Genomic DNA, 23,425 nt, shown 5'->3' on the forward strand with positions numbered 1-23,425 from the left:
GTGGGCGGATCACTTGAGGTCAGGAGTTTGAAACCAGCTTTGCCAACATGGCGAAACCCCGTTTCTACTAAAAACACAAAAATTAGCCAGGTGTGGTGGTGGGCGCCTACACAATCCCCGCTGCTCAGGAGGCTGAGGGAGGAGAATCATTGAACCTGGGGAGCAGAAGTTGCAGTGAGCTGAGGTTGCACCACTTCATTCTAGCCTGGCCAGAAGAGCGAAACTCCATCTCAGGAAAAAAAAAAAAAAATTACCTTTAACTCCTGCAGTAGGAATTCTGGTAAACCAGTTTTTGCTTTAAACTCTTAGTTTACTTTGTAGGAGTTGAATACCGTGCAAAGTAAATAGGTAAGACACTACAGCTAAAAAAGATCAGAGGCTATTGTAGAGTTAACGCCTAGCCACCACCACCACATTCCCTGACAATCATGTGGAAATAACAATGAAATTGCCAATCCCACCACCATTGCAAAAATATGCACACGTTCCCTAATCTGTACATTCCCCCCCTTTTTTTTTTTTTTTTTTTTTTGATCTTTTAAAATCTGATTTCACCTGTATAAAAATGGTGGCAGGTAGAAGCACACACAGGAAGCATTTAAGATGTGATTTGGTCTAGACTGGTAATCTCAAAGACAGCTTCAGATGTCCCACAGCCCTGGCAATAATCCATATCATAGGTTTTTCCAGACCACTAACCATTTTTAGGGGCGGATACTACTTTTACCAACAAAGTGTTATTCTTTCTTGTGCCAATGTTAGCAGCTCCAGCAGTCCTTTCTTTGGGAATGATAGAGGTCGGTTCATAACATTCTGTCTGTTTATGCTACTTAATATTAGAAAACAGAATATGGCTTATGGTTTGAAGCTCTTGGTTTGCAAAGAACATGGATATATTGGATATGTGTTTGTGATATAGAGTACAAGGTGTGTTTGCCATGGTGCCGCAGGTAATTAAAAATTATTAGATTGGCATCAGAGCTGGCAACAAAATAGGGATGTGAGCCTTTCCCAAGCTAGGAAAATGTTATCCTGATCCCACTAGGGAGGATCTTATGGCCTATAAATAGTGCGGAAACACAGGCCTCTGAGTAGAACCCACAGTTCCGGATTAGCTTGGGAAGAGTAAAGAAAGCATATCTGCAGCTACCTCAGGAAACAACTGAGTTGGATTCTCTACCTGTTATCAACAACAGAAAACATGCAAACTTAAGACTTCAGCAGAAGCAAGACCCCTAATCCCAGCCCACTGCCTGCCCAACAGATAATATGTTATCGATAGTCTTCAAAAGCTAAGGGCATGAGTTCCGTCTTCTAGGGCCCAGTGAAGTGCTAGCACAAAGGCATTATATACCAGGTGGGATTCACAGCTGGCCCCTGGTTGCTTGGGATTCTACAAGCCTTTAATAGCTGGTGCTAAAAGAACCTGAGGCTCTTGCACACACATTCAGCCCATGACCTTCACCAGCTTGAGAAACAGATACAGCTGCCCCTTGAATCCACCCCCATATCCACATATGCTCGGGCTACACAGTGCATATTTGTTCATTATTTTTCCCCTCAATGTCTCTACTTGTATTCATTTTGGTTTGATTTCACCCACATAAGAATACTGGAGGGCTGTAAAGAAAAGGCAGTAGGAACTTCTGAATCAGAAAGAAAAATGATAAATGTTTGTTCTTTGGGGGTTGGGGAAGAGGAAGCATTGAAATAGATACATTAAGTAATTTTTAATTAATTAATTATTTTTTGAGACAGAGTCTTGCCCTGTTGCCCAGGCTAGAATGCAATGGCTCAATCTCAGCTCACTGCAACTTCTGCCTCCCAGGTTCAAGCGATCGTCTTGCCTCAGCCTCCCGAGTAGCTGAGACTACAGGTGCATGCCACCACACCTGGCTAATTTTTTGTATTTTTAGTAGAGACGGGGTTTTACCATGTTGTCCAGGCTGGTCTCAAACTCCTGACTTCAGGTGATCTAGCCAGACTAGCTCATTTCTGCAAGTAATAAACTAATAATATCCTGTACTTCCTCTTCAAAGCATTTATCACAATGGTAATTACATAAGTAATTGGCCAATTAGTTGCTTACTGTTTTTCTACCTATCAGAATGTAATCTTTAGGACAGGGAAAATGTCTAATGTAATAATTGCCACTTTTGATTTGGTTTATTCATCTGGATCTCTATGAGAAGCCAGAGAGGAGTGCCATCCTATCTTACATGTGAAAATTTGATTGTTGTGAGTGAAGCTTGGAAATTATTTATTTATTTAGAGATGGAGTCTTGCTCTTGTCACCCAGACTGGAGTGCAATGGCACGATCTCGGATCACTGCAACCTCTGCCTGCCCGGCTAATTTTTGTATTTTTAGTAGAGACGAGGTTTCTCCATGTTGGCCAGGCTGGTCTTAAAATTCCTGACCTTGTGATCCACCCGCCTCGGCCTCCCAAAGTACTGGGATTACAGGCGTGAGCCACCACACCCAGCCCTGGAACCTATTTAAATGCTGCTTCTCTTCCTTTTTATTTTTTGCGCACCCATGAACCTTATGTGGTAATTAACCTATTCTCCTACTGGTCTACAGGTGAGTGATGTTGCTCTGTATACTCTATCGTATTTAGCTTTTTTTTGAGACAGAGTTTTGCTGTGTTGCCCAGGCTGGAGTGCAATGGCACGATTTCGGCTCACTGCAACCTCCACCTCCTGGTTTCAAGTGATTCTCCTGCTACAGCCTCCTAAGTAGCTGGGATTACAGGCACCTGCCACCACGACTAGCTAATTTTTTGAATTTTTAGCAGAGATGGAGTTTCACCATGTTGGCCAGGCTGGTCTCAAAACTCCTGACCTTAGGTGATCCACCCACCTTGGCCTCCCAAAGTGCTGGGATTACAGGCGTGAGCCATCGCACCTGGCCATATTTAGCATTTTTTACACTTCTCACTTTTACTCAAGAAAAAGCAAGAACAGACAATAATATTTTTCCTTTACATGGTTTTTATACAACCAGCTTTGCAACATGTAAGTTATAAAGCCTTCTCTGGTAGTAAGCAGGTGCAGGCTTCTGTGAGACAGAAAATGTTTTATTTTTTTTTAAAGCATGATGTGATACTTTATATTTCAAGGTGATGTTACCAATCCAGTTTCAGTAAGAAATGCCCTTTGATTTCTTTTGAATGACTACAGTTAAGAATTCAGTTTGTGGTAGATTTTTCTCTGTGCAAATTGAAATAGAACCTTAGTAGTGGGAAACTTTTGGCCTCAATGACACTAGTAACTCATTCATTTGGCAAAAAATACAAGACACTGAAAATAGAAAGAAGACTGAGGCTGGGCGTGGTGGGTCACACCTGTAATGGCAACACCTTGGGAGACCAAGGCAGGTGGATCAACTGAGGTCAGGAGTTTGAGACCAGCCTGGCCATCATGGTGAAACCTTGTTTCTACTGGAAAAAAAAAAAAAAAAAAAAATTTCCTGGTCATGGTGGTGCACGCCTGTAATCTCAGCTACTCCATTTCAAATAAATAAAAGAAAATTAATAAATAAAATAAATAAATAAATAAATAAAAGATGATTGAGTAAAGCTATTGTTTCTTTTTTTTTTTTTTTTTTTTTTTTTTTTGAGACAGAGTCTACCTCTTGTCACCTAGGCTGGAGTGCAATGGTGCAATCTGGGCTCCCTGCAGCCTCTGCCTCCTGGGTTCAAGTGGTTCTCCTGTCTCAGCCTCCAGAGTAGCTAGGATTACAGGAACCTGCCACCAGACCTGGCAACTTTTTTGTATTTTTAGTAGAGACGGGGTTTTACCATTTTGGCCAGGCTGGTTTTGAACTCCTGACCTCAGGTGATCCACATGCCTTGGCCTCCCGAAGTGCTGGAATTACAGCATGAGCCACCGCGCCTAGCCAAAGCTATCGTTTCCAAACTCTCTTCTTGGGGAAGGGAGAAGCTATAAACCCAGAACTTTAAGTAACTATATAAAATAAAATGTTCACAGGATATAAATGACCATGAGAAACTGCGCTCTTCCCCGAAATGCGATGGAAGCCAGTACTGAGCAGGTATGTGACACACTGGCCAATGCTGTGAGTACACTGATGCCTGCCTGGCCAATGCCAGCTTCACATGTACAGAAGGGACCGCAAACTCAAATACTCACTATAGCCTGAGTGTAAGTAAATGAGTGAAGCTTAGTAGTGGGAGGGGCACTGGAGAATGCACATGACCCTTTTACAACCTTTTGCAGGCCCAGTAAGAACATCAGGAGACCAGACAGTTCATGGGCTCTAGCGCAAGTGGGGTCAAAACATCTAAACATCCCACACTGCCAAGACCTGAAGAGAGTTAGAGGCCCTGTGTGAGGTAAACAGCTGCAGGGCCTCCACGGAGCAAACCAGAAACAGCACACAGTGATTGGTCACAGAGGAAAACAGGGAGATTTCAAAGGTGGAAGGCCAGGGGCTTTATGGCAAGCCACATGGCATGGTTCCCCATCTTGTCCTGGGACCACCATGAACAACCTCTCTGGCTTGGAAGACAAAAAGCAGGACTTTGAGAATGCACATTGGGGTCAAGCTGATGTGGTGAGGGTTCTTCCAACGGTCACAGAGACACCAACTGAAACCTGACCTTCCTCTTCAGCAGCTCTAGACCTGGTAACCAGCCTAAGATCCCAGACCCCTCAGAGAAGAGCTCATTGCAATGAAACCACTCATTGTGTATCAAAGAAGCCCACAAAACCTTGGGACTCAGCTCATGGGGAGTCTTTTATCTCTAGAATTAAGGGGTTGCACTGGGAAGGAAAATAACAATACAAACCCTGCCATATTTTTCCTGCTGCACAGCAGTGAACAAACTTCTGTGGTAAGGGCCTGAGTGTAAAAAGTTGCTGTAGTTTGTGATTCAGGTCTATTTGAAAAATAGCATTGATGCCACTTCCCTCAACAGGCCACCCCTCACCTCTCCTTTCCCTCTACAATAACCAGTACATGGCTCTTTCATTTTATCCAAGCCAAAGAATTATGGTCACCTATTCATGTATCGATCTGTCTCACTGACTAGACTACAGGTTTTTTGAGGACAAAAATAGTATCTGTCAATCAATTGACCAACAGTTCAATCCCAGAACCTAATCTATTGCCTGTCCCAAAAAGGCATTCAAATATTTTTTTAATAAGTGAAGAGAAAGGCTGGTCGCGATGGCTCACACCTGTAATCCCAGCACTTTGGGAGGCCAAGGCAGGAGGATCACTTGAGTTCAGGAGTTCGAGACCAGCCTGGCCAACGTAGTGAAACCTCGTCTTTACTAAAAATACAAAAATTAGACAGGTGTGGTAGCACACACCTGTAATCCCAGCTACTCAGGAGGCTGAGGCAGGAGAATCACTTGAACCTGGGGGGCGGAGCTTGCAGTGAGCTGAGATCACACCACAGTACTCCAGCCTGGGCAACAGAGCGAGCATCCGTCTGAAAAACAAAATAATAATAAGTGAAGGGAGAGAATTCCATGCAAGAGTGAACCATGCAAGAAGCAGCATGGTGTGAACAAAAACAGAGTTGGCAAAGAGTATGCCCTGGTAGGTGAATAATAGTACTGTCGGTTTAGAGGACCCAAGTGGGAAAGAGAAGAAATGAATGTTGGAAAAGCAAGTTGGAGCCAGACTGTTGAGGATTTTGAATGGCTACAATTGTGTTCTTTGTTTTTGGAGGCACTACAGAGACACTGAAGGTTTTTGGCTTTGTTTTTTTTTTTTTTTTTTTTTTTTTTTGAGATGGTGTCTTAGAGACGGGGTTTCACTGTGTTAGCCAGGATGGTCTCGATCTCCTGACCTCGTGATCCGCCCGTCTCGGCCTCCCAAAGTGCTGGGATTACAGGCGTGAGCCACCGCGCCCGGCCTTTTTTTTTTTTTTTTTGAGACAGAGTGTCACTCTGTTGCCTAGGCTGGAGTGCAGTGGCAGAATCTCGGCTCACTGCAACCTCCACGTCCTGGGTTCAAGCAGTTCTCCTACCTCAGCCTCCTGAGTAGCTGGGATTACAGGTGCACACCACCATGCCCCGCTAATTTTTGTATTTTTAGTAGGCCAAAATGAGGCAAGGGGCCCAGGCCTTCGTGTCCTCAGTGGAGCACCACTCCTGAAAAGGACACAGCTTTGGATAGTCTCAATTGCTAGGGAGAGAGAGTTCAAGAGTCCTGAAGATGGGACACCATGGTATCCGTTACAGTGGAAATTAAAAGGATTTAAGACTAACACAAAACAACTGGAAAGTTGCTGTGACTGGTGTCATACAGGTAAAGGGAAGACTCTGGCTTCACTCTATGTGACAGAAGACAGAAGGGTGTGTTGATTCGAGAAGGGATATGTTCTTTTTTTGAGACGGAGTCTCTGTAGCCCAAGCTGAAGTGCAGTAGTGCAATCTTGGCTCACTGCAACCTCTACCTCCCTGGCTTAAGAGATTCTTGTGCCTCAGCCTTCCAAGCAGCTGGGACTACAGGCGCCTGCCATCATGCCTGGCTAATTTTTTCTATTTTAGTAGACACAAGGTTTTACCATGTTGCCCAGGGTGGTCTCGAATTCCTGAACTCAGGTGATCCGCTCCCCTTGGCCTCCCAAAGTGCTAAGATTACAGGCGTGAGCCACCATGCCCGGTCGAGAGGGGGTATGTTCTAATTGAATTTCATAGTATCAGACTTCAGGACTCAAGAATCTTCTCCATAATTTCTGACTGCTTTCCCTCCCAGAAAGCATAACATTTTCTTATTTTATTTTATTTTATTATTTGAGATAGAGTCTCAGTCTGTCGCCCAGGCTGGAGTGCAGTGGCAGGATTTCAGCTCACTACAGCCTCCACCTCCTGAGTTCAAGCGATTCTCTTCCCTCAATCTCCCAAGTAGCTGGGATTACAGACATGTGCCATCACGCCCGGCTAATTTTTGTACTTTTAGTAGAGATGGTGTTTCACAATGTTGGCCAGGCTGGTCTCAAACTCCTGACCTCAAGTGATCTGCCAGCCTCGACCTCCCAAAGTACTGGGATTATAGTTGTGAGCCACCGTGTCTGGCCACGTTTTATTTTTATTTATTTATTTGTTTATTTATTATTTTGAGACGGAGTTTCACTCTTGTCACCCAGGCTGGAGTACAATGATGGGATCTTGGCTCACTGCCACCTCTTCCTTCCGGGTTCAAGTGATGCTCCTGCCTCAGCCTCCCAAGTAGCTGGGACTATAGGCGCCCACCAACATGCCCAGTTAATTTTTGCATTTTTAGTAGAGACAGGGTTTTGCCGTGTTAGCCAGGCTGGTCTTGAAATCCTACTTCGGGTGATCCGTCCGCCTCAGCCTCCCAAAGTGCTGGGATTACAGGCATTGAGCCACCACACCCGGCCAACATTTTAAAACTCCATATTACTGACCTGTTTCCTGCCCACTCTGAGCCCTCCAGGCCACTGCCTCCCCTGAACCATTTTGTTTGTTTTTTTCTCCTTTCTGCATTTCTTTCCCTCCTCAATTTATTTTATTTATGTATGTATGTATTTATTTATTTATTTTTGAGACCAAGTCTCACTCTGCTCCCTAGGCTGGAGTACAGTGGTGTGATCTCAGCTCACTGTAACCTCCACCTCCCGGATTCAAGTGATTCTCATGCTTCAGCCTCCCAAGTAGCTGGGACTACAGGCATGAGCCACCATGCCTGGCTAATTTTTATATTTTCAGTAGAAATGCGCTTTCACCATATTTGCCAGGCTGGCCTTGAACTCCTGACCTCAGGTGATCCACCTGTCTCAGCCTCCCAAAGTGAGCCACCGCGCCCATCCCCCAACCAATTTAGATTCTATGTTCCATCACATTGTTCGTTCCATTGCTAATCTCCTAAATTCCTTTTTCATTTGTTCTTTCTCCCACTGCCTAGCACCTCAAACCCTGGATAAATACAAGTCTCCACTTTCTCCACGCCTGCCCTCAGGGATTAAGTGACCACTGAAGAAAATTACACAATTGGGCAAATTCAGGACCACCAATTTTACAGCCCCTTCTGCACTTTCTGGTACACTGTTTCCCTAGTTCACTTGCCCTCCAACACTCAACATTACTTCAAACCTTGTTTCCTTGTACTCAAGGCACCGATTTCCTTACTTCCCCCCTTACTCTCAGCAAATAACCTCTCCTTCAAAGGAAAAAAAAAAGTTAAAGCTTTCACATAAAATCTTCCTCAAATTATTGTTTTGAAATGTATAAGCATATTTATATCTGTTTTTTTAAAATAAACTTATTTATATCTGAAGATACTTTTTTTGGCCAGGAGTGGTGACTCACGCCAGTAATCCCAGCACTCTGGGAGGCCGAAGTGGGTGGATTGCTTAAGCTCAGGAGTTTGAGACCAGCCTGGGCAACATGGTGAGACCCTGTCTCTACTAAAAATACAAAACAAAACAAAACAACAACAAAAAAACACAAAAATACATAAATAAGTATTTTTTCTTTCCTCTGTCTGTTAAAATGGGAAGGGTATCTCTTCTATCCGCCTGTGTTCTGGATCCCACCCCAGATTGTTTAGAATGGTGGCAATTACAAGAAGCCAGATCCAACTCCCAGTAGCCTAACTAGTGAGGACAGTTATTATCTCACAAAACAAGATGTATGGAGGCTGAGTAGTCCCAGGGTTGGTTCAGGAGCTCTGTGAGGCCATCATAGACACAAGTGCTTTCTAGTTCCATTCTGCCATTCTTAAAGCATAAGCAGCCGGGCGCAGTGGCTCACGCCTGTAATCCCAGCACTTTGGGAGGCTAAGGCGGGCGGATCACAAGGTCAGGAGATTGAGACCATCCTGGCTAACACAGTGAAACCCCGTCTCTACTAAAAATACAAAAAATTAGCCAGGCGCGGTGGCGGGTGCCTGTAGTCCCAGCTACTCGGGAGGCTGAGGCAGGAGAATGGCGTGAACCCGGGAGGTGGAGCTTGCAGTGAGCTGAGATCTCACCACTGCACTCCAGCCTGGGCGACAGTGCAAGACTCCGTCCCAAAAAAAAGCATAAGCAATGTCCTTCCTCATGGCCACAAGATGGCTGCAGCAGTACCAGGCATCATTTGCATATAACTACATCCAGCAAAGAAAGATTGTGCCCTCTTTTTTCCCTTTTTCTTTGAGACAGGCTCTCGCTCTGTCACTCAGGCTGGAGTGCCATGGTGTGAGCATGGCTCATTGCAACTTCAACTTCCTGGGCTCAAGCAATCCTTCCACCTCAGCCTCCTGAGTAGCTAGGACTACAGACACACACCACCACAACTGGCTAATTTTTTGTTTTATTTTTTTTTGTAGAGACAGTCTCACTATGTTGCCCAGGCTAGTCTCAAATTCCTGGCCTCAAGCAATCCTTCCATCTCAGCCTCCCAACATGTTGGGATTATAGGCATGAGCCACTGTGCCCAATCTGTGCTTTCTTCTATATGTCTTTTATTAGGAAAGCGTTTCCTAGAAGTAGCCCCTCTCACCCCCTCCCCTTCCTACGAGGTTTTACTGGCTTCAAGGGGAGGTTGAAAAAGCCCAGTATCTAGCAGGTTGCTTTGTTCTTCTTGTTGTTGTTGTTTGAGACAGGGTCTCACTCTGTTGCCCAGGCTGGAGTGCAGTGGCGCAATCTCAGCTCACTGCAACCTCCACCTCCCGGGTTCAAGCGATTCTCATGCCTCAGCCTCCCAAGTAGCTGGGATTACAGGTGTGTGCCACTATGCCTGGCTAATTTTTGTATTTTTAGTAGAGATGGGGTTTCACCATGTTGGCCAGGCTGGTCTCGAACTCCTGACCTCAAGTGATCCGCCCACCTCAGCCTGGCAGTTTTGCCTCTCAGTAGAAAGTGAACTCTGTTGTCAGGCACAGTGGCTCATGCCTGTAATCCCGGCACTTTGGGAGGTCAAGGTGGGCGGATCACGAGGTCAGGAGATTGAGACCATCCTGGCTAACACAGTGAAAACCCGTCTCTACTAAAAATACAAAAAAATTAGCCAGGCGTGGTGGCGGGCACCTGTAGTCCCAGCTACTCGGGAGGCTGAGGCAGGAGAATGGTGTAAACCCGGGAGGCGGAGCTTGCAGTGAGCCGAGATGGTGCCACTGCACTCCAGCCTGGGTGACAGAGCAAGACTCTGTTTCAAAAAAAAAAAAAAAAAAAAGAAAGTGAACTCTGTCAGGAGGGAATAATAAAGGCATGGTAGAAGAATGACTGCTGGATCGGCCATCAACAGAATGTGCTATGTACTCCATTTTCCCTCCCCTCTCCAGAGGGGCCTTCTGTCTTCTCATTTGTTTAATCTAAGACCAGCTCCTTTCCAGCAGCATTTAATTTTGTGCAAATCTCACCCATCTTTAAAAAGGTTGTCTTTCCCAATCCAAATTCCTGTCCAGCTAATGTTCCTTTCTTCCTCCTCGCCTTCACACTCACTGACTCTTTACCTCCCCCTACTTTTCAACCTTCTGCCATCTGGCTTCTGTACACAAGAACCATGAGAATTGCTCTTGCTAAGCTTAAAATGACCTCTGTGTTACTAAAAACAATGGACATTTTTTAGTCTCTCATCTTAATTGACCCAACAGCAGCATTCCACACCACTGCTTCTCCTTTCTTAACACTCTTTCTACCCTTGGCTTCCTTGATATCACACACTCTCCCATTTTCCTCCACCACCCCACACTCTGCCTTTCCTGCTAAGTCTCTTTTACTGGTTTATACTTTTTAATACAATCCTATAAACGTTGGAGGCCCTAAGACCTCAATCATGCTCTTACCTCACTTTGCACCATCTCCCTACGTAATGGTATCGTTATCCTCCAGTGCCTCACTGATCCCCTGTATATAGAGAATTCTCAGTTTCCTATCTCTAGTTAATAACTGTTATCTGAGCTCCAAGACTAATAGCTATCTGCCTACTTAACACTTCCATGTGAGTATCTCTCTAGAGGTACTCCAAACACACGTTTAATATTGAACTCACACCTTCACAAACAACCTCCCCACCATCCTGCGCTTCTTTCAGTGTTGCCTATCTCAGTACCATCTTCTTTACAATTTCTCAAGGCAGATACCCCAGATTTCTCTCTCTCTCTCTCTTTTCTTTAGAGACAGGGTCTCACTCTGTCGCCCAAGCTGGAGTGCAGCAGTGCAGTCAGGGCTCACTGCAGCCTTAAACTCCTGGGTTCAAGCAATCCTCCTGCCTTGGCCTCCCAAAGTGCTTGGATTACAGGCATGAGCTACCACACCTGGCTGCAAAATCCCTTCTTGAGTACTTCTTCCTCAACCTCCACATGGAATCAACAAAATATATTGGGTCTGTCTCCAGAATATCAAAAGTATCCACTTCACTATCTCCCTCATGTTAATACATGAATAAGTGCCTCTTATCTGGTCTCTTCACATTCAGCCTTTCCACTTCAAATCCAATCTATTCAATTGCTATGCTACAATTTAAAAATGGAAGTCTGATATGTATCTGTTTAATTTTGTTTCTGTTTTTTTTTGTTTTTTTTGTTTTTTTTTGAGATGTAGTCTTGCTCTTTCACCCAGGCTGGAGGGCAGTGGCGCGATCTTGGCTCACTGCAATCTCCGCCTCCCATTCTCCTGCCTCAGCCTCCTGAGTGCTGGGATTACAGGCGTGCGCCACCATGCCCGGCTAATTTTTGTATTTTTAGTAGAGACAGGGTTTCACCATGTTGGTCAGGCTGGTCTCGAACTCCTGACCTCGTGATCTGCCCGCCTCGGCCTCCCGAAGTGCTGGGATTACAGCTGTGAGCCATTGTGCCTGGCCAGCTCTTCTGTTTAAAATTTTTCAATGGCTTCCTGTAATCCTTAGAAAAATGTCTTAAAATTTTTAACATGATTTTCAAGACTCTGTATCATCTGATCCTTGCCTAGCTTTCCAGTCTCACTTGTACCACACTCCTCTTTCTATGTTATAGCCACACTGGGCATTTTTTAGTTCTGCAAGTGCACTGTGTTTGCTTGCTTCAGAACCTCACACTGCTGCTTGCTCCACGTGGAATGGCTTTCTCCTTCACCTACCTAGAGTTCCCCGACATGTCATTTCCTCACGAAGGCCCTTTCTGATTCCATTAGTCCGTATTCGGTCCCATCTTCATACACTTCTGTAGCACTCTGAGTTACCCTTCTGTGACATTCATCATCACTAATAATCACTTAATCAATGTCTGTCTTCCTTACTAGACTGTACAGCCACAAAGACAGGGCCTTTTTCTGACTCCCTCACCTCCTTATCAGCGCCAGGCACAATGCCTCGCTCATAATAGATGAGGGATAAACACTTGACAAATGAATATAAAACTATGAAGGATTCTTATTTAATTCTAAAATTAGAGATAATTAAAGACATAACTCTATTGGAATAATTTCTAGATTGATCGAATTTCAAGAAGTCTGTTAAAGTTGATGTTAAAGGTCAACTCTAATTTTTCTATAGGACTGGTGTCCTATAGAAGCAACTGTCCCTAATCAGCATTATGTCTCAGTTTATAATAACACTATACATGAAAGGCCTGATTGGGAGAAAAAGTACAAAAATCGAAGCTCAAATAATTAGCTATTTTTAGGGAAAATATCTGTAGGAAAGGTGGTATATTCAGATGTATCACTTCCTTTATCTTGCAAAGATTGTCAGATAGTTGTACTGCTGGAAGATAAATTTAATTGATGTAGAATTTAACATAATAGTATATGCAACTGTAAATAAACCATGCAAGCCTTTAGCTAATAGTTATTACGGACCATGTAATTTCATAAAAGAATTAAATATGGATCAGTTTTCATTTAATGGCAGCCAACCACAAAGCGCCACATCTTGATTATAGGACATGCTCCCAGAAAATTGGAAAATAAATCACTATCTAGTCTCTTTTGTATTACCATGGAAAGTAGCTGGAAAATAATCTATTTTCTGCTTTTGTGTTACTTTAAAAAGTAGCTGTGGCAATAGCCTAAAGGGTTTTGAAGTTTTGGAATGATCTCTATCCAGTGTCTAGGAAATTGCTGAAGGCCTGCGTGCCACCAATTCCTCCGCTTAGGCACATGGACTACAGGTTATTACAGAAGGTGACTTGCGGTTTTTATCCTGTGTTTGTACAAAGTTGGGCTACGTTCAGAAAAAATCAAAGCCTCGGAGTTAATCCCTACAAAGCCCATTTAGTTCCATGCGAGGACGATTTCCTCCACAGTGGGAGTCTCAACGAGGCCGAGAATAGCATATGCCAGTCGGAGTGACACTTCTCTTTCTCCCTCTCCCCTTTATAGACTGTGTAGTGGCCCTCACTACTGTCCCCTTTAGCCGTGCCTCAGAACCCACAGTTACATGCTCCACAATATGGAGGCGAATAAGCCTAAATGGACTACAATTCCCATCATGCCTCACTGCAGGCGCCGCCGACGTGTCGTAGCGGTTACTCATCCTTCCCACTGCCTTCCTCCACTTCCTGGACTGCGCGGCCGGAGGCCTAGCGGGCGCGCGCACGCACCACCGACTCGCCAACGAGAGAAGGCCCTGGGGCACGAACAGCGACGGGTTGCGTCATGTGACGTGGGGTGTTCTCGCGTGCGCTAGCGCGCGTCTCCGGTTGCCACTGACGGGCCTGCGCGCTTGTGCTGAGCCGGAGGTGGGGGCCGCACCAGCCGAGGTTGCGGGGGCCGCAGAGCCGGACGAAGACGGAGGGCGGAGCCGGTTCCGGGACTGCGGAGACTACACACCGAGCGAGCGCCTGGGCCCGAAGGGAGCGATGCTGTGGTTCCAGGGCGCCATTCCGGCCGCCATCGCGACGGCCAAAAGGAGCGGCGCGGTCTTCGTGGTGTTCGTGGCAGGTGAAGGAGGCAGGGGCTCGAGAGGCGGCCGGGACACCCCTCCGGCCTACCTTCATCCTCTTGTATACCTCAGCCGCCGGCCCGCCCTCCCCGAGACGCGGGCGCCTGTCGGCTCGCACAACTGCCACTACTGCCCCGCGCCCCAGGGACGGCTGCGACTCCGCCGCCAGATCCCCGACAGGGGCCATGCAGACCCTCAGCGCCCTGTTCCTTCAGGCCCCGGGCGCCCCCAGCCTTTCCTCCGTGCCTGAGAGGCCCGAGCTGCCGGCCCGTGGCTGTCCCCGGTCCGTTTGAGATACAGCGGGCCTTGCCCCACCGCTGCCTCTCCCGGCACCCGGGCCAGAGGCAGTGTCTGGCCCTGGTCTTCAAAGCGCCCCGAGCCCCGCCGAAATCTCTCCGCTCGGGGCGAGGGACGCGGCCAGCAGGCCCCAGCCGCCCAGCCCCGCTCGTCGCCCCGAACCTCTCCCCTGCGCAGCCAGACCCTCGCGACCCTCTGCCTGACGCCCCTCTCTGTCTGCAAGGACCCTCTTTGGGCTGCTTGTACCCCCGTTTCTTTACTACTGTTTAGGTGGAGGTAGGAACGGGCCATTAGGCAAGCAGTTGGGTTGTAATTAGTTGTGGACGGTCGGGAAGAAAGCTGTGTCATCGATAAGCAACAAAGAGAAACCACCTGATGTTCACGGTTACTGGTGTTCGTATGTTCCTGAAACGGAAACTTTTGAGCCGAATAGAGGTTTAATTTTTTTTAGTGGCAGTCTTGGTAAGGGATCTAGTGTGTAATAATGTTGCAAGTTTAAAAAAAAAATCCATTAGTTTCAAAGAAATAGATGTTCAGTCCTTGGTTTCTTCCGTTTATTGTCTTCCTAGGCTAAAAGCTACACAACTTTGAGATCCTCTATTAACTCATTTACTCTGTGTTGATCTGGGCTGTTTTTCTCCATATTCTCCTGTTTTATTACTGAAATCTTGTAGATTTACAGTAAACTCCCTGCCTCTACGGTTCTGCTCATTCTCATTACATGGATCAAATCAATGTTTGTGGCTATTGTTAATTTGAAGTGTATTTCTTCAACTATTTTTATTTAATAACGATTTATTCATAATTCACGTCTTTTAATAGCTCTATAACTTTACGCACTGCAGTGAAGAACGAATTACTGAAACGTGAATGTCATTCAGCATTATTAAATTTGGAATTTATAATTGTTTTGTTACGCTAAATTTTTAGCTCAATGCTGTTTATTAGAAGAGCTTGAGTAGTTCAGATTCTGTTATGCTGTCTGGGGTTTATATTATACTTTACATAAATTCTGTAATCCTGTAAGAAAAAAATGGATTGAAAATGGAAGGAAAAGTAAATGACACTATGCTTATTGTGTACAGTAGTAGGTTTTTGACTACAGTAGGTTTAAAACCTACAGTAGTAGGTTTTTTTTTTGTTTTTTTTTTTTTTTTTTTTTTTTGAGACGGAGTCTCGCTCTGTCACCCAGGCTGGAGTGCAGTGGCCGGATCTCAGCTCACTGCAAGCTCCGCCTCCCGGGTTTACGCCATTCTCCTGCCTCAGCCTCCCGAGTAGCTGGGACTACAGGCGCCCGCCACCTCGCCCGGCTAAGTTTTTGTATTTTTAGTAGAGACGGGGTTTCACTGTGTTAGCCAGGATGGTCTCGATCTCCTGACCTCGTGATCCACCCGTCTCGGCCTCCCAAAGTGCTGGGATTACAGGCTTGAGCCACCGCGCCCGGCCAGTAGTAGGTTTTAAATTGTTTTTCTCCTAATATCTCAGTTGATCCTTGCAGTAAATAGAACAGGTTTAATTATCCCCATTTTATAGATTAGGCACTCAGGTCAGCAGTCATAAAGTGACTTCCACTAGGGTCACAAAAAGGATTTACATGTTGTCTTAACAGTCCAATTTTTGGTAGCTTCAAAAAAACTGTCCGCTTTTTTGTTTCTTAAGGAAAAAACTGAACAATTTTAAATTGGTGATTTAAATTGGTATAGAAATCAGAAATCTAGGATTATGGTAGTCATGTTTTTGAACAAATGTCCAGACATTCCTAGAAGGCACTCTTGAGGTGAATTAGTTAATTTAAAAAAAGAAATGAGAGATTTTTATTAACAAATATTAATATTTGGAAGCTGTAGTACAAATTATTGGAATAGTTAAATAAAGTTATAGGTCTTGCCTTTCGGGGCTTTGTGTGTATATATACTTTCTTCAGTTAACTTTTTAGTGATGATTACATGGTATTCATTATTGTAATGATTACATTATATTGTAATTCATCATTGTAATGATGATTACATTATATTCTAAATACATGTAATCTTGAATGTTTGCAGGAAGACTGTTAGCAGTCTCACAAAAAAGTCTGTCCCTTGACCTGTTCCAAAATACAGCTAGATTTTTTTAGAGTTTAGCCTACTTAGTCCCCAAGACTAAGTAGGATTAGTGTCACTCTAGGAATATGTAGATACTGGACTCATGAAACCAAAACACTTACAGATTGCTTAGAGCTTTCTTCATGACTTTGAAGCCAGAACTCGTGATTTTCTTAGGTCTGAGACCTCAGTAATAATATATCAACTTAATGGAAAAATTGAAAGATATCTTTATAGCTGGAAGAAGTGATCTCAAGAGTACACTTCGGTTCATAGAACTATTCAAGTGAGAAATGTTTCAGGCAAGTTGTCTTTAGTTAGTGATATTTTGATGGATGAATTAAAGAATATTGTGGAGTTGATGTTTGGAGACTGGAGAGATTACTACTACTTGAGCCAACAGATTAATATGATTTTTCAAAGTATTGTGGCTGTGTAAAGTAAGTGAAACAGAACGATTTTCATTTAATACCTGGGAAGGTGGAATAATCTGACAAGAAGACTGAAATAAAGGTATCTGTTCGCTGGCTAGTGTTGCCAGGTAGGTAGGCTAAACTTTGTTAATGACAGACGCCATTGACTGCCTTTTCTGGTGAATGTAGACCACAGAAGCCTTTAGGTTTTGAGCAGTTGAGATTTTGTTTTTGTTCTTGTTTTTGTTTTGAGATAGAGTCTCGCTCTGTCGCCCAGGCTGGAGTGCAGTGACACGATCCGAGCTCACTACAACCTCCGCCTCCTGGGTTCAAGCAATTCTCTGCCTCAGCCTCCCAAGTAGCTGGGATTACAAGCACCCACCACCACGCCCAGCTAATTTGTGTATTTTTAGTAGAGACTTGGTTTCACCATCTTGGCCAGGCCGGTCTTGAACTCCTGACCTCGTGATCCACCTGCCTCAGCCTCCCAGAATGCTGGGATTACAGGCATGAGCCACCGCGCCTGGCGCGGTTGAGATTTTTTTTACGTCGTAAAGACTGTATGAGGGTCTGCAACTCTTTGCTTCTGAGTTCCTGTTGCTCTCTTTAAGTGCCTTCACTTAAGATACTGCTGATACAAAGGATACGATGTTTTCTCCTAAAATCTTAGGCCCACCTAACTTCATGGTTGATAATTTGATTAAAAATAGGAAAAGAAAGATACCAGAGTTAGCTGACAATCATCCCACTTAGTAGTATTAGGAAAGTTGTCATTGAGCATTGAGTAATTCCATTCGGCTTTCCACCACTGCTGATCAAGCAGCAGTGGCCACCACTAGGCTGAGTCTAGGACAGACACTGCCAGTGGGGTTGAGACTTTTGGGACAGTATAGGTGAAGGAGTGACACACCAGCCTCACAAGAAACAAGATTTATACTTTCAGCTACTTACATGATATCCCTGTTTAGATTCTCCCAGGATTCTCAAGCCTAAACATGTATGTACTGCCCAAACCTGTGTTTCTCTCCCAGTGTTCTGCATCTGAGTGGCACTACCATACATCTTGTTGGATAAACCATAAATGTGAGACAGTTATCTTTGAATCTTAACTCTTCAGTCTTGTCTTGAGCTCGGTTGTTCACAACGTTGCCAATCACATAGGCCTTTCCCTACAGACGTGTTCCTTCTGCATGGTGAATTCTTCTGGCTCTTGGCATGACTGAACTCTTTCATCCTTTAGATTTTAGCTTAACTGTCACCTCAGAGAGGGCTTCTCTGACCATTATAAAGAGTTCTCTGGTTACTTTCTCTCATAGTTTTCTTTTTCATAGCATTTATTACTGTAATTATGTATAGTGTCTATTTGTTTAAAAATTTTGTATATCATTAGATTTTAAGCTCTGTTGAAGGCAGACAGTGTGTCATTTGGTTTATATTTAGTATACAGTTCAATGTCTAGAACAAAATAAATGTGCAATAAAATAGTGAACATATAAAAGAATGAATGGAAAGAATTTCTCACTCTTCACAGCCTTCTCTGAGAAGTGTTTGTAGTAAGAATGTTCCCATACAGTTATTTTTCTTTGGTAGGTGAGTCATTTATTTGGAATCTTACAACTCTCCTCATCCAATGGTTTCTGAAGATGCATTCAGAGTGATCTCACTTGCAAATAGTAACTTCTCGTTATTTTGCATCTTCAGCATCTGGGAGTCTGCAAATGGAGCATTCTTAATGGAGCATTTGATCTGTGGATGCATTCTAGTCCTGTTTACTTTTTTTTTTTTTAGATGGAGTGTCGCTCTGCCGCCAGGCTGGAGTGCAGTGGTGCAATCTCGGCTCACTACAATCTCCACCTCCCTAGTTCAAGCGATTCTCCTGCCTCAGCCTCCCGAGTAACTGGTACTACAGGCATGTGCCACCACACCCGGCTAATTTTTTGTATTTTTAGGAGAGACGGGGTTTCACCGTGTCAGCCAGAATAGTCTCAGTCTCCTGACCTCGTGATCCGCTCGCCTTGGCCTCCCGAAGTGCTGGGATTACAGGCGTGAGCCACCGTGCCGGGCTGGTCTAGATCTCTTGACCTTGTGATCTACCCACCTCGGCCTCCCAAAGTGCTGGGATTGCAGGCATGAGCCACTGCGCCTGGCCCCGTTTACTTTTACGTGGCCAAATTTCTCAAACTCCTATTTCTGGTATTCCTAATCTCATCTAGTAAAATATATTCAAATAAACAGCATTAGAGGCAATTATTATAGGCATGCCATCATACTTAACTATATTAGGCATTTAGCGACTCCACAGAGTACTTACTGAGTGTCTACTGTATTGTTTTGTAGGGATTTTAGTGTTATCAGTAAATAAAATGGAACCAATCCTTGCCTTCATGGAACCTTCATTCTAGTTAGGGGAGACAGATACTAGTAAACATAATTAAAAATGCATAATATATTGGAAGGTGATAAGTAATACAGAAAAACAGAACAGGAGATAAGAGAGCTTTGGGAATGTCTTGAGTGTAATTTTAAAGTGAGTGATTAGGGAAGTTGTAATACTAAAGTGAGTGATTAAGTGTCAGCTTTATTGAGCTGATATTTGAGCAAAGTTTTAAGGGAGTTGGAAGTTAACCATGTAGTTATTTGGGAGAATAACATTACAGGCAGAGGAAACAACTAGTACAAAGACCTTATAGCTGGAGTGTCTTTCATATTTGAGGAATAGAAGGAAAAAATAACAAGAAAGGAAAAAGGGATGAGGTCACAGAAGTAGTTGGAGGCCTGATGTGTGGGGCTTGTAGCCCCCTGTAAGGACTTTGGCTTTTACTCTGAGGAAAATGGGGAGCCATTGTGTGATCTAAGCAGAGAGATGATATGATCTTTTTTTTTTAAGAGAAGGTTGCTGTGTTAAGAATAGACTTAGCAGGAAGACCAGTTTGGAGGCTTTTACTAGGCTTCTAGGTGAGATGTGATAGCTTGGATCAGGGTAGCAGTAGTGGAGGTGGTAAGAAATAGTTACATTATTGATGTATTTTGGAGATAGGTCAGTTACAATCAAGGAAAACTAAAGTTTTTGGCTTGAGAACTGAAAGGATGGAGTTACCATAAACGAATAACTGCAGTGAAGAAGGCTAAGGTGCATTAAATTGGCCTGGCCAACATAGTGAAACCCCGTTTCTACTAAAAATACAAAAGCCGGTCGTGGTGGCGGGCACCTGTAATTCCAGCTACTCAGGAGGCTGAGGCAGGAGAATCTCTTGAACCCGGGAGGCAGAGATTGCAGTGAGCCAAGATCGCGCTGTTGCACTGCAGCCTGGGCAACAAGAGTAAAACTCCATCTCAAAAAAAAAAAAAAAAGATACAGAACATTTTCAGCATTCTAGAAGGCTCCTTCATGCTCTTTCTCAGTTGGTGGTACCCTTCCCCTCTATGAAGGTAGCCACTATACTGAATTCCATCACCATAGATTAGTTATAGTTTAGCCTACCTTTTATAATTAGCATACCTACAATAAAAGGCAAGTCTAAAATTGCAAACAGAATTGTACCTGCCTCTGTCTACATTGGAGGAATTTTGGAGTATAAATGCTGTGGAGTGGAGATGTTGAACTCAACAGAAAGGTGCCACATAAAGGACAGATAACAAACTTTTTTTTCCCTCTCTGTATAGACAGTCTCACTCTCTTGCCTAGGCTGGAGTGCAGTGGGGCGATCTCAGCTCACTGCAGCCTCTACCTTCCGAGTTCAAGTGATTCTCCTGCCTCAGCCTCCCATGTAGCTGGTATTACAGACATGTGCCACCACACCCAGCTAAGTAGAAACGGGGTTTCACCATATTGGCCAGTCTGGTCTCGAACTCCTGACCTCAGGCGGTCTACCCGCCTTGGCCTCCCAAAGTGCTGGGATTATAGGCGCGAACCACTGCACCCAGCCTGCAACTTTTAATTTTCTAAAATCTCATGTACAAAAGCCCAAATAGGCACTGCACATTTCTGCCTATGACTACTTATTGTTGTGGTACTTTTCACATCATAATTTAGATGACTTCTTTTATGAAATACTTTGTGTCATTTAAATACTCCAATGTAGTTTGTTTTCATTGCTCTTCATGATGTGAACTATGTATGCAGTCACACTTTTCATTTAGTGGAAAATTCAGTTTTCAAATTTGGCAGAAAGTAGTATAGGTGGGATTATATTTTATTTGAAGTTTTCGTTTTCCAGGGAAAAAGAATTTGCAATCAGCAGATCCTGGCCTGGTATAAGAATTTTTTAAATGTTCTACAGGTGATGATGAACAGTCTACACGGATGGCTGCAAGTTGGGAAGATGATAAAGTTACAGAAGCATCTTCAAACAGTTTTGTTGCTATTAAAATCGATACCAAAAGGTTTGTTTATGTTTTAATATTTTATTAGTTTTAAAATTTATAGTATTATCTTTGATTTATAGTGATACTCTTGGACTGTAAGAATGTTGATGTTGGGCTGGGCACGTCTAGCACTTTGGGAGACTGAGGTGGGAGGATCGCTTGAGCCCAGGAGTTAGAGACAAGCCTGGGCAATGTAGTGAGACCCTGTCTCTACAAAAAATAATACCATTAGGAGTGGGATGTGTGCCTGTGGTCCTAGCTACTTGGGAGGCTGACGGGAGGATCACTTGGTCCCTGAAGATTGGGACTACAGTGAGCTGTGATCATGCCACTGCACTGCAGCCTGGGTGACAGAGTCAAACTCTATCTTAAAAAAAAAAAGAATGTAGGCCAGGCACAGTGGCTCATGCTGGTAATCCCAGAACTTTGAGAGGCCAAGACAGGCAGATCACTTGAGGTCAGGAGTTTGAAACCAGTCTGGGCAACACAGTGAGACCCTGTCTCTACTAAAAAAAAAAAAAAAAAATACAAAAATTAGCCAGATGTGGTGGCACATGCCTGTAATCCCAACTACTTGGGAGGCTGAGGTAAGAGGATCACCTGAGCCCAGGAGGTTGAAATTGAGGCTGCAGGCCGGGCGCGGTGGCTCAAGCCTGTAATCTCAGCACTTTGGGAGGCCGAGACGGGCGGATCACGAGGTCAGGAGATCAAGACCATCCTGGCTAACATGGTGAAACCCCGTCTCTACTAAAAAATACAAAAAACTAGCCGGGCGAGGTGGCGGGCGCCTGTAGTCCCGGCTACTTGGGAGGCTGAGGCAGGAGAATCGCTTGAACCCAGGAGGCGGAGCTTGCAGTGAGCTGAGATCTGGCCACTGCACTCCGGCCTGGGCGACAGAGCAAGACTCTGTCTCAAAAAAAAAAAAAAAAAAAGAAATTGAGGCTGCAGTGAGCTGTGACTGCACCACTGCACTATAGCCCGGGCGAGAGAGCAAGTCTGTCTCAAAAAAAAAAAAAAAGAATGTTATGTTTTTGGATATCTAAGGCATATTAGGAACTTAAATTCTAACTGCCATTTGCTAAATGCATCATGAATCCTGCTGAAAAAACTTCAAGCTTTCCTAGTCTACCAAGCAGCCATCTAACATGTACCAGGAATGCAAAAAGAACAGTGATCTCCAGCTTCTAAAAACTTGGAAGTAATGGTAAATCATACATTGAATATCTCTGAGAGGTTGATCACTCACTGTTTTGAATCCTATTTTTGGGAATGGAGTCATTTAATCAATAGAAATAAGGACATTTGTATGTTCCTCACAGTGCCTGATGTCCACAAGACTGTTTTGTTTCTCCATTCCTCCTCTCCATCTTTTAAAATAATTTTTATTATAGGAAGTTTCAAACATATATGAAAGTAATGTAACAGTGTAATGTACCCCATGTACTTGTCTACTAGCTTTGGTAATTAATTCATGGTCAGTCTTGTTTCATCTGTACCCCCACCCATTTCCACTCAATCCAAATAATTTTTAAACAAATCACAGTCACTGTATCACTTCATCTATAAATATTTTAGTATGTCTCCGAAATACAAGGATTGTGAATTTTTTAAACATAACTATAATATTAATACTTCACAAACTAATAATTCTTTAATATCAGATAACCAGCCAGTGTTCTACTTTTCAGTTGTCTCTTCAAAGTCATAGTTTTATTTCTTTATTGCAGTTTTTTAGTTCAAAATTATTCAAGGGCCACACATTGGGATGCATTGATTTCTCTCAGTATGTAGGCCTCTCCTCCAACTCCCCTGCTCTTTGGAATTTGTATTTTAAAGACACCAGATCATTTTTTCTATACATTTGTTCTGTGGTTTCCTCCCGTCTGGATTTTGTTGACTGCATCGTGTTAGTGTCAAGTTGGTTCTTTCCTGTTTTCTGTAAATTGATAGGTAGATTCAGGTTTGTTTCCCCTCCCCCATCCTGTCCTAAGACTACTTCATAGATAGTAATGTGTCTTCTGTCAGAAGACAGATGCCCTCTTTTCTCTTTATGACATTAGCAGCTATCAGTGATCATTACCTAAAAACATTATTATTTATTTTTTTCTTTTAAGCAAGATTTCACTATGTTGCCCAGGCTGGTCTTAAAATATTGCACCGAAGAGATCCTCCCATCTCAGCCTCCCAAATAGCTCTAGTTACAGGCATGCTTCACTGTGCCTGGTGCTGAAAACATTAATTCATTAGCACTTTCAAAGTGGTATTCCTGTCCTTTTAATTTTGATAATAGCAGAATGAATAATGTGTTTGAAAATCACTGTCAAGATTAAAACATTCAGAAATTTCTACTCGGGAGGCTGAGGCAGGAGAGTGCTGTGAACCCGGGAGGCAGAGCTTGCAGTGAGCCGAGATTGTGCCGCACT

General features: G+C 43.9%; 2 protein-coding genes across 2 annotated transcripts in view; one reads left to right on the plus strand and one right to left on the minus strand.

Annotated features, from left to right (window-relative positions):
• Positions 1 to 12,669: 12,669 nt before the first annotated feature.
• LOC112635802 lies at positions 12,670 to 14,937 on the minus strand. The gene has a single exon (XM_025403886.1). The coding sequence runs from the start codon at positions 14,486 to 14,488 to the stop codon at positions 14,039 to 14,041; it is 450 nt and encodes a 149-aa protein (XP_025259671.1). The 5' UTR covers positions 14,489 to 14,937; the 3' UTR covers positions 12,670 to 14,038.
• UBXN4 (UBX domain protein 4) overlaps positions 13,432 to 23,425 on the plus strand; it is a 44,516-nt gene continuing 34,522 nt past the window's right edge. The window contains exons 1-2 of the mRNA XM_025403885.1: positions 13,432 to 13,842; positions 20,918 to 21,020. Coding sequence (XP_025259670.1) covers positions 13,761 to 13,842; positions 20,918 to 21,020 — 185 coding nt within the window. The 5' untranslated portion in view covers positions 13,432 to 13,760. The remainder of the gene's footprint in view (positions 13,843 to 20,917; positions 21,021 to 23,425) is intronic.

Source organism: Theropithecus gelada, chromosome 12, assembly GCF_003255815.1.
Source record: "Theropithecus gelada isolate Dixy chromosome 12, Tgel_1.0, whole genome shotgun sequence".
Lineage (NCBI taxonomy): Eukaryota > Metazoa > Chordata > Mammalia > Primates > Cercopithecidae > Theropithecus > Theropithecus gelada.